This window comes from Cydia strobilella, chromosome 24 (assembly GCF_947568885.1).
Source record: "Cydia strobilella chromosome 24, ilCydStro3.1, whole genome shotgun sequence".
Classification (NCBI taxonomy): Eukaryota; Metazoa; Arthropoda; class Insecta; order Lepidoptera; family Tortricidae; genus Cydia; species Cydia strobilella.
This window is the reverse complement of record NC_086064.1, coordinates 1,036,174-1,047,163: the sequence shown is the minus strand read 5'-3', so window position 1 is coordinate 1,047,163 and position 10,990 is coordinate 1,036,174. Positions and strand designations below refer to the sequence as shown.

Below are 10,990 nucleotides of genomic sequence, written 5' to 3'. Positions count from 1 at the left end.
GTACTACGCCACGCGGCTGGCGTGTCCACGCTGGCGTCACTATGGCGTATTCTGGCGTGTTTATTGAAAGGCGGGACATCGGGAAAGAATCTTAAGTGGCTACTAGCTCAGGTACAAGATATTTCTCTCATGGAAACTCACTGAACTCTCACCCTTGTGCCGGCACGCTCACGGCGTTACTACGCCACGCGGCTGGCGTGTCCACGCTGGCGTCACTATGGCGTATTCTGGCGTGTTTATTGAAAGGCGGGACATCGGGAATGAATCTCAAGTGGTTACTAGCTCAGGTACAAGATATTTCTCTCATGGAAACTCACTGAACTCTCACCCTTGTGCCGGCACGCTCACGGCGTTACTACGCCACGCGGCTGGCATGTCCACGCTGGCGTCACTATGGCGTATTCTGGCGTGTTTATTGAAAGGCGGGACATCGGGAAAGAATCTTAAGTGGCTACTAGCTCAGGTACAAGATATATCTCTCGTGGAAACCCCACTGAACTCTCACCCTTGTGCCGGCACGCTCACGGCGTTACTACGCCACGCGGCTGGCGTGTCGACGCTGGCGTATTCTGGCGTGTTTATTAATTTTAAATTTATTTATTTAAAAAAATATACTTATGTCTAGGTATACAAAAGTTTCGTTAAACTGTAAACAGTTTGTTGGCGAATAGTGCGCTCTCAATTATAAGTAAGTACTTTTTATGCGTTATATCTACTAAGTACAGAACCAACTGTATATGTATACTATATTGAAAGAAATTGCGACCAATCTCAAGTGGCTTTTAGCTCCGGTACAGTCAAAATGATCCTTCTGTTGACTATTAATGAAAAAACCCGGCCAAGTGCGAGTCGGACTCTCGCACGAAGGGTTCCGTACCATTACGCAAAAAACGGCAAAAGAGTCCCACAAAATATTTTTTTATTTATTTATTTGTTTTATTTTGCTTTTAGTATTTGTTATAGCGCCAACAGAAATACAGCATCTGTGAAAATTTCAACTATCTAGCTATCACGGTTCATGGGATACAGCCTGGTGACAGACGGACAGACAGACAGACAGCGGAGTCTTAGTAATAGGGTCCCGTTTTTACCCTTTGGGTACGGAACTCTAAAAACTGATTTTGACAAATTGAGAACCTCCTTCGAAATCTTGAAATAAATGTACAATAATTAGAAATAAACGAAAACATCAAAACATTACTGACTCCTGAATGTTCAAACTTAAATGTCCTCCCCAGGTGATCTGCAACTGTAAAGAGGAATTGAAGCCGCAAGCTAGTGTTTTGCTCCCTGGTTTGCTCGCCGTGCTCGCCTCTATTGATGAGGGGAAGTGTATGAACGGATTGCATTTGGATGTTGTAAGTATCTTTTATTTATTCACTTTTATTGCTATTTTCTCGCGCAAAAAAGGTATGTCTCGAATCATAGAGTAACTGATACTAGAGCGTTACTGTCATAGTAAATTTTGTAACCCCAGTAAATTCACTGCCATCTGTCGACACACTTTAAAACTAAAAATGAAGATTTATAAAAATACGATAGAATGTATTTAAATATAGATAAATGATTTTTTTTGTTTGCATTAATTATTTGTATGATTTTGACCCATGTTCTTTCACTGATATGCGTTAAAATTGTTAAATAACAAACGAAACCGTCAAGGCCATCTATACGACTGTAGGCCAAAACTAGTAGCGCCCTCTGAACGAGAATCAAATTTTCTTGATTTTCGAGGCACATTTTTTCCTTAGACTGTATCCATCTATTACGGAGTTATATCTATCTTTGCTCGAATGGAGTTGGCAACTGTCAAAGGTTTGCAGAGATGGCGCCATCATAGCTTGCCCCTTTTTCTATGAGATTTGGCTTAAAGGGCATCCAGGCCATAAAATTTCATTAAAAAAACAAAAAAAATTACACATTCTAGGGATTGACAGGGCAAGTTATGCTGGCGACATCTGCTAAATACTTTGACCCAACCCCATTTCCCAGCTGGTGTAGATGGCGCTTTACGGCGCCGTACATTAACTCTGGTTGTTGACGTTTGACAATTCAGTTTCCACAAATATAAGGCGCCGAATAGGGCCATCTGGTTCCGCTGTCAAACTTTTACACATATTTTTCTTAATCTTTTCACCTCTTTGCCATAAATATCTCTTCGCTTCTCAATATCAACTGTAGACAGAGATATGTTTCATGTTATGGTCATTCACTTAAAACGAAAGTGGAGGATCCGCGCGAAATCTGCCTTTTCATACAAACGCACGCACGCAAACGCAAACTTTTCATTTGTGACGTTGTCAATAAAAAGGTACCACATTGTCGCTTACCATAAAGACGAAAATTGCTTGTATCTTTATACGAAAAACCTGCCAGAGCGTCCTTATGGCAAGCGACAATGTGGTACCTTTTGCTTGAAAACGATACATTTTCCTCTTTGGATATTAACATAATTGAAAAAAAATTGACACAATTTGTGACGTTTTCAAGCAAAAGCTACCACATTGTCGCTTACAATGAGGACGAAATTTGATTCCATCTTTATACGAATAACCTGTTAGAGCGTTCTTATTGGCAAGCGACAATGTGGTACCTTTTACTTGAAAACGACACATTTGTTGTATAACAACTACAGCTATACCCCTACGTTTGTTTTTTTTTTTTGAATTTTTAATTTTTACAAGTTTTAGGAGCATTTAAAAGTTTGTATGAAATCGAGCATTTAAAAGTTTTTCGCACCAAATTTTTACAATAATAAAAAAAATAAAAATAAAACAAACGTAGGGGCATAGCTATGATTAATATACATCGAATTATGTAAAAATATTTTCCATAATGTTAACATCCAGAGGAAAATGGGAACTACGTTTGTACTAAGAAGGGGCCTTACCTTTCCTCTTAAAAAAAGTAAAATTAGTAAAATTTCTTTCAGCTCGACACCATATTATACTGGAAAGAAGACATCACCAGCGGAGACCTGAACATCATCACCCATCACCTCATCAGAACGTGTATGGAGAATCGTCGTAAAAACGTCTTTGACGGCTTGCTTAGAACTCTGCAAGGGTTGTTGGAGTTGTATGGAACCATACAAGTCGAGTGGAAGAGCTTTGAAACGTATTATGAAGGTTTGTAATATGTATTACCTCAACAACTCACCTCATTACCTCATTTCACCTCATTCGCTCACCTAACCTCAACACCTACAATTTTACCAGTTATTTGCAGCCCTCAATAACTTAAATTAAGTTTCTTATGTATTAAGGCATATCATAGAGTAACTTATACTAGAGCGGTACTGTCATAGTAAATTTTGTAACCCCAGTAAATTCACTGCCATCTGTCGACACACTTTAAAACTAAAAATGAAGATTAATAAAAATACGATAGAATGTATTTAAATATAGATAAATGATTTTTTTTATTTGCATTAATTATTTTTATGATTTTGACCCATGTTCTTTCACTGATATGCGTTAAAATTGTTAAATAACAAACGAAACCGTCAACGCCATCTATACGACTGTAGGCCAAAACTAGTAGCGCCCTCTGAACGAGAATCAAATTTTCTTGATTTTCGAGGCACGTTTTTTCCTTAGACTGTATCCATCTATTACGGAGTTATATCTATCTTTGGGCATATCAAGTATCCTTAGATACGAGTATGCTATCGCTACCATATAACGCTATACTTTAGACCACAGAATAAGTAATAGTATTATCAATACAGAGCGGCCACGCCCCGCCCCGCCCCGACTCGAATGCCCTCGCCCCGCGACAGCAGATTGACGGCCGTTTGCCGCCGCTCAATACTGTGTTTAAGCAACTTACACTATGACGCGTGTACAGACGTGCCGTTCACACATAGAAACGCCAGCGATTTTTGATGTATAGCGTGGCCGCCCTGTGCTCCAGACGTAGGTCTTGATAAATTAATCATTAAGTTTAGAAAATATTTTTATAGTACATATGGTGCTACTTTCTCGCACTAGCGCGTAGAGAGCACTTTTCGTGCATATGTCGAAAGTTTAAAGGGCCATATGTACTGTAAAACGTTGTACGATACATGTGCGAATAGGTAATTCGCAACTCGTGTCGATTTAAAACACTCCCTGCGGTCGTGTTTTAATTTATCGCCACTCGTTTCGAATTTCCTCTTTTCCATAATGTCAATATCCAGGGAGGAAAATGGGGACTACGTTTGTATGGAGAAGCAGTGGTCACTCATCCACAATCTTCTTAAAAAAGTACTATATGTGTCGTTTTCAAGCAAAAGGTACCACATTGTCGCTTGCCATAAGGACGCTCTGACAGGTTATTCGTATAAAGATACAAGCAATTTTCGTCCTTATGGTCAGCAACAATGTACCTTTTGATTGAAAACGTCACATATTTTAATTAACAACTCATTAAATATTACCCATTTTTTTAGATCCCCACCACGAAACCCGAAATGCATTATTCAAAATAATCAAAATGATATCAAAAACCAAATACATACCCACAGTACTATCAAAAATCGTGGCAAAATTAGACACAGATCCCTCAAATGTGTCCGAATGTTTCGGCTTGGCCATGGCGTGTGGGATACCTAGCGAAAAGGGACCAGCATTGGGGGAATTTAGGAGATATTTGGAGAAGTGTAACGGGATCACGAGTTACGTTCGTGTGCTGTATTATGCCTCTTTGGGTTTTGCGGAATGCTGTGGTGAGCAAGAGTTCAGGTGAGTTACAATTTATGTAGCCTTTCTCGATCTCTATCTATCTCCTACCCCCATTAAGAGTGAAAGAGAAAAAGGATTATGCTGCCATACATTAACTTGTCAATACATGAATATGTCTTTCTCTAACCCCTGGTCGCTCGGTTTCATGTCTATAACTACTATAGTACTACATTTCGGGAAGTGCGCACAGGAACTGCACGACCTGATCCCACCTTCCCCTTTCCATCATCGGACATCCAGGCGCGGGGAGCGTATGCACCCGTTCGTGGTCCACATTCCATTCGTTCGGACGAAACGTTTTGCCTCCTCCTTTTTGGTACGGACGGCTAAGGAATGGAATGCGCTCCCGCCATCTGTATTCCCTGATCAATATGACCTCGGTCTCTTTAAAACAAGAGTGAATAGGCTGTTACTGAACCGGTGAGCTCCATCTTAGGCCCTGTCTTCACTTTCCATCAGGTGTGACTAGGGCCAATCGCCGATCAGTTTATAATAAATAAATAAAAAATACTATGTCTATTAAGTAGATAGAATTCACCGATTCTTTATGTTTATTTTATATATTCTGAAGTTTTTTACCTGTCCCATTTTCTCTTTACAGGAAAATTGCGGACTATGTAACTAAAGTGATCTCTTACGACCGAACCAAATGCCTCTACATACTGTCATGTTACCTGTCGCGCGGACGCCGAAGCGAATACATCGTCGACATGTTTGATACGATAGACTTGCCTCACATGATCGACAAGGACCAGAAAGGTAATACATTATTAACCAAAGTGACATACTGTCATGTTACCTGTCGCGAGGACGCCGAAGCGGCTACTTCGTCATGTTTGATACGATAGACCTGCCTCACATGATCGACAAGGACCAGAAAGGTAATAAATTACTAACCAAAGTGACATACTGTCATGTTACCTGTCGCGAGGACGCCGTAGCGAGTACGTCGTTGACATGTTTGATACGATAGACCTGCCTCACATGATCGACAAGGACCAGAAAGGTAATACATTATCAAAGTGACATACTGTCATGTTACCTGTCGCGAGTACGCCGAAGCGACTACGTCGTCGACATGTTTAATACGATAGACCTGCCTCACATGATCGATAAGGACCAAAAAGGTAATACGTTACTCACCAAAGTGACATACTGTCATGTTACCTGTCGCGAGAACGCCGAAGCGAATACATCGTCGACATGTTTGATACGATAGACCTGCCTCACATGATCGACAAGGACCAGAAAGTACATTACTGACCAAAGTGCCTTCAGACCTAAGTTGTCTTACGGTAGATGTCGCTAGGGTGCCTCCCTATAAGGCCCATATGGGGGAAATATTTGCTGTGTTGGGTGAGGTCGTTGTCGTGAGTTCAAGTCTCATCCAAGACAGTATTTTTTTAGGTTTTTCCGTACCCAAAGGGACCCTATTACTAAGACTCCACTGTCAGTCCGTTTGTCTGTTTATCTGTCTGTCACCAAGCTGTATCTCATGAACCGTGATAGCTAGACAGTTGAAATTTTGACAGATGATGTATTTCTGTTGCCGTTATAACAACCAATACTAAAAACAGAATAATATAAATATTTAAGTAGGGCTCCCATACAAGCGTGATTTTTTTGCCGTTTTTTTACGTAATGGTACGGAACCCGTGCGCGAGCCCGACTCGCACTTGGCCGGTTTTTCCACTAATTATTTATTTTAAAGCTTAATTATAGCATCATTCGCTGACGTTACTGATTTATAAAAAATTAAAAAGACTCATATGTGACGTATTCAACCAAAAGGTACCACATTGTCGCTTGTCAATAAGGTTGATTTGTTATTGATGCTATATGGAAATAGCGCCTTACTGACAACCGACAATAAGTACCCTTTTGGTTGAAAATGGCACATATTAATGGCACAGCAACGGCCTTCTGAGGGCGTTGGCTGAGCGTCTCGACTCTCCTCTCACTCGCTACTGGGTGTATGGATGGTATAGAAAGGATCGCAATCTCTTATGGCAGAATTGTTGCAAAAGTGACCGCGTTAAGCTTTAAATAATAGTTCCTAATCTCTCCGGTGGCGCTAGTTAGGCTCTGGGACATGAGTATAACATGAACCATATAAGGCAACAAATAAACCAACCAAATTACATACGTTGTTTTTGGTAGTATTTCGGTGTATGGTGGCGCCGCCTAATTACTGTTTTTTGATGGACACTTTTCATACATAGAGATTTGGCTCCTTTATACAGTCTCCATGACTGGGTGGAAGGGGCGATTGGCAGGGCCAAGTAGAGCAGGTTGTCTGCCTTGCTTGCCCCTGCCAAATAATTTTTCCTATATCGTGTAGCTAATATATGTAGTTTTTATATTTGTATTGTTCAATTTTAATTATTGTTGTTTTTGTATTGTGCCACTAACATAGTTATTAAGATACTCTGTAACTAACAAACTATGGATCAGCTCGGTCTGAAATAAATGATTTATTATTATCATAGAGTAACTTATACTAGAGCGGTACTGTCATAGTAAATTTTGTAACCCCAGTAAATTCAATGCCATCTGTCGACACACTTTAAAACTAAAAATGAAGATTTATAAAAATACGATAGAATGTATTTAATAATAATAATAATAATAAAGCCTCTTTATTCCCATATAACTTATAGCTACATGATACATAATTTAAATTTAATCTTTTTTTTTTTTTTTTTACTTAAATTATAGGGACCCCTATTGTAGGGTATAGGCCTCCTCCAGATTCTTCCACCTCGTTCTGTCCTGGGCTACTGTTAGCCAGTTTTTACCCAGTTTTTGTTTGTATTTAAATATAGATAAATGATTTTTTATATTTGCATTAATTATTTTTATGATTTTGACCCATGTTCTTTCACTGATATGCGTTAAAATTGTTAAATAACAAACGAAACCGTCAACGCCATCTATTCGACTGTAGGCCAAAACTAGTAGCGCCCTCTGAACGAGAATCAAATTTTCTTGATTTTCGAGGCACGTTTTTTCCTTAGACTGTATCTATCTATTACGGAGTTATATCTATCTTTGTTATTATTAATAAATTTCTGTTACAGCGTTACTGCTAGTAAAACACGGGTTACCTCTGATGGACGAGACAATGAAAAGACGGTGCGTGGCTCAGATAGCTGCATTAAAACCTGCCACGGCGAAGGTTAGGAAACTCGTGGTAGACGTCATGCAGAAGGCTTACGATGGTGAGTGCATAGGGAACGTTCGCGATTTGTAAATTCGCTGAGTAATGTTGATCATTATTATTCATAAAGACTAGGGATGAAAATTCCGAAAAAAATCAAATGTTTTTTTATCGGTTTTTTCCAGTTCGATTCAGAAAAATTTAATACGTCACACTCAATGCCACTGATGAGTGATGACAGTGTCAATGCCATAAACAAACACATTAGACATGCAACCTTAACCTACCTGTTTAAATTCCTAATTAAGTATATTGAAAAATACATTGTTTTCCTCGAAAGAAACTTGAAAAAAACGAGCCGTTTTGAACTTTTCCCGCAATTTTCCCGGTTTTTTTCAACGCTAATAAAGACGGGACTTAATCCTGTAAAATTAAGTTTTAAATTTACCTCCGACGTTTCGTGTACGGTGACAACACCGTCCAATCACCTGAATATATCTGAAACCGCCGCGGCGCGCCGAGTGGCGTTGATCAGTCTGTCAAGTGCGAATGGTGCAACTGGCACTTAAACTTTCAAGGTTCTTACTCATTATTATTCACATGGAACCCAAACATTAGTAAATGTAAGTCAACCCCGGAGAAGACTGGCTAAAGTTGACATCAACATCTTCTAGCCGCTCAAGTTTTTAGGGTTCCGTACCCAAAGGGTAAAAACGGGACCCTATTACTAAGACTCCGCTCTCCGTCTGTCTCTGTCTGTCTGTGTCTGTCTGTCATCAGGCTGTATCTCATGAACCGTGATAGCTAGACAGTTGAAATTTTCACAGATGATGTATTTCTGTTGCCGCTACAACAAATACTAAAAAGTACGGAACCCTCGGTGCGCGAGTACGACTCGCACTTGTCCGGTTTTTTTATATTTCAGATTTAATATTATCTTCGGTTACCTATATAGAACAAAAATAAAAGTCATATTAGTTAAAACAGAACAAAAAACTATTAAAATCTCATTCAAATTAATAACACATTTAACTTTAAGTATCATTTAAAAATTACAATTTTTTGTTATAAATTTAGGTAATTGTCATAGTAATTTAGGTAAATAAGTATGTCATTGTTTTAATAAATTACTTAGAAGGTAACATTATCATTAAAAAAGTCATTTAAGTCGTAGTAACAGCAGTTTATGATGGTTCATTATTTTTGTATGTGGGTATTTTGCACTTTGTAGCTTTTCCTCAGTCACCCGTTGACCACGAACGCTGTAAAGGTTTCGAAAAGTTGGGATGTATAAATTCAATACACATACATACATACATATAATCACGCCTATTTCCCGGAGGGGTAGGCAGAGACCACGGATTTCCACTTGCTACGATCCGGACATACCTCTTTCGCTTCCTTCACTTTCATAACATTCCTCATACACGCTCGCCGGTTTAGGGTGCTCTTGACCTGGCCTTTCTTCAGGATTTCCCCGATCTGATCAGCGAAAGTCCGCCGAGGTCTGCCCCTTCCAACTCCCGTTTCTACCTCTCCCTTATACACTCTCTTTGTTGTTTGTGTCTGTTTATAAATTCAATATACGCGATATAATCCGTTTTCATAGTTTTATATTATTTCAGAGCTCTTCACCACACCACCACAGCCACCAGCCAAGCGACAGAAGACAGAAACCACCCCCATTCTCAGCGTAAGCAGAGATGACATATACACCAACAGTATACTGACTTGCCTCGGAGTGTACGCCGAGGACGCTAACGAGGAAGTCGCGAAGGTTGCGAGAGACGCTTTAGAGGGGAATTTAGATAAAGATCTTGGGGCAAGGTGAGCTGACACATTGTGAAACTTTAGAAAGATTTTGTTTTTGTTTTTTTGAAGTTAGGCTAGGCGAAAAAAGTGTCGCTGGCGAGGTTACGGAAGAGTATTTCCGCTTTCCTGGGATGTCCGTCTTTGGATCACAAAACTTACATATGTATACCAAATTTCAACTTAATTGGTCCAGAGCAGAGATGACATATACACCAACAGTATACTGACTTGCCTCGGAGTGTACGCCGTGGACGCTAACGAGGAAGTCGCGAAGGTTGCGAGAGACGCTTTGGAGGGGAATTTAGATAAAGATCTTGGCGGAAGGTGAGCTGACACATTGTGAAACTTTAGAAAGATTTTGTTTTTGTTTTTTTGAAGTTAGGCTAGGCGAAAAAAGTGTCGCTGGCGAGGTTACGGAAGAGTATTTCCGCGTTCCTGGAATGTCCGTCTTTGGGTCACAAAACTTACATATGTATACCAAATTTCAACTTAATTGGTCCAGAGCAGAGATGACATATACACCAACAGTATACTGACTTGCCTCGGAGTGTACGCTAACGAGGAAGTCGCGAAGGCTGCGAGAGACGCTTTAGAGGGGAATTTAGATAAATATCTTGGGGCAAGGTGAGCTGACATATTGTGAAACTTTAGAAAGATTTTTTAGGGTTCCGTACCTAAAGGGTAAAAACGAGACCCTATTTCTAAGACTCCGCTATCTGTCTGTCACCAGGCTGTATCTCATCAATCGTGATAGCTAGACAGTTGAAATTTTCACAGATGATGTATTTCTGTTGCCGCTATAACAAATTAAAACAAGAGTGAATAGGCTGTTACTGAACCGGTGAGCTCCATCTTAGGCCCTGTCTTCACTTTCCATCAGGTGTGACTAGGGCCAATCGCCGATCAATTTATAATAAAAAAAAAAAAAATAATACTAAAAACAGAATAAATTCAATATTTAAGTGGGGCTCCCATACAACAAACGTGATTTTTTTGCAGTTTTTTGCGTAATGGTACGGAACACGGAACCCTTCGTGCGCGAGTCCGACTCGCACTTGGCCGGTTTTTTAAATTATAAGTCCCGTGGGACTTGAACATATTAAAGTTATTTTAAACGTGTTACTCACGTATTAGTCATAGTTTTAGTCATATTAATTTTATAAAACCGGTTTACATGTCAAAAAAAAGATTGGCATTAAATTAAAATATTGTAAAATGAATAAGTTAAAATTAAATTACAAGTCTATGAACTTATTTTAAAGACAAGAAGATCTGACCTATAGTTTCATAACAA

The 10,990-nt window shown here is 39.5% G+C and overlaps 1 protein-coding gene across 1 annotated transcript in view; it reads left to right on the top strand.

Moving 5' to 3' along the window:
* The first annotated feature begins 328 nt into the window (after positions 1-328).
* The window catches only part of LOC134752403 (uncharacterized), a 51,911-nt gene continuing 41,249 nt past the window's right edge, over positions 329-10,990 (top strand). Inside the window, exons 1-11 of the mRNA XM_063688114.1 lie at positions 329-463; positions 1,239-1,358; positions 2,933-3,128; positions 4,433-4,724; positions 5,326-5,483; positions 5,534-5,605; positions 5,656-5,730; positions 7,805-7,945; positions 9,510-9,711; positions 9,892-10,020; positions 10,201-10,320. Of these exons, the coding sequence (XP_063544184.1) occupies positions 374-463; positions 1,239-1,358; positions 2,933-3,128; positions 4,433-4,724; positions 5,326-5,483; positions 5,534-5,605; positions 5,656-5,730; positions 7,805-7,945; positions 9,510-9,711; positions 9,892-10,020; positions 10,201-10,320 (1,595 nt within the window). The 5' untranslated portion in view covers positions 329-373. The remainder of the gene's footprint in view (positions 464-1,238; positions 1,359-2,932; positions 3,129-4,432; positions 4,725-5,325; positions 5,484-5,533; positions 5,606-5,655; positions 5,731-7,804; positions 7,946-9,509; positions 9,712-9,891; positions 10,021-10,200; positions 10,321-10,990) is intronic.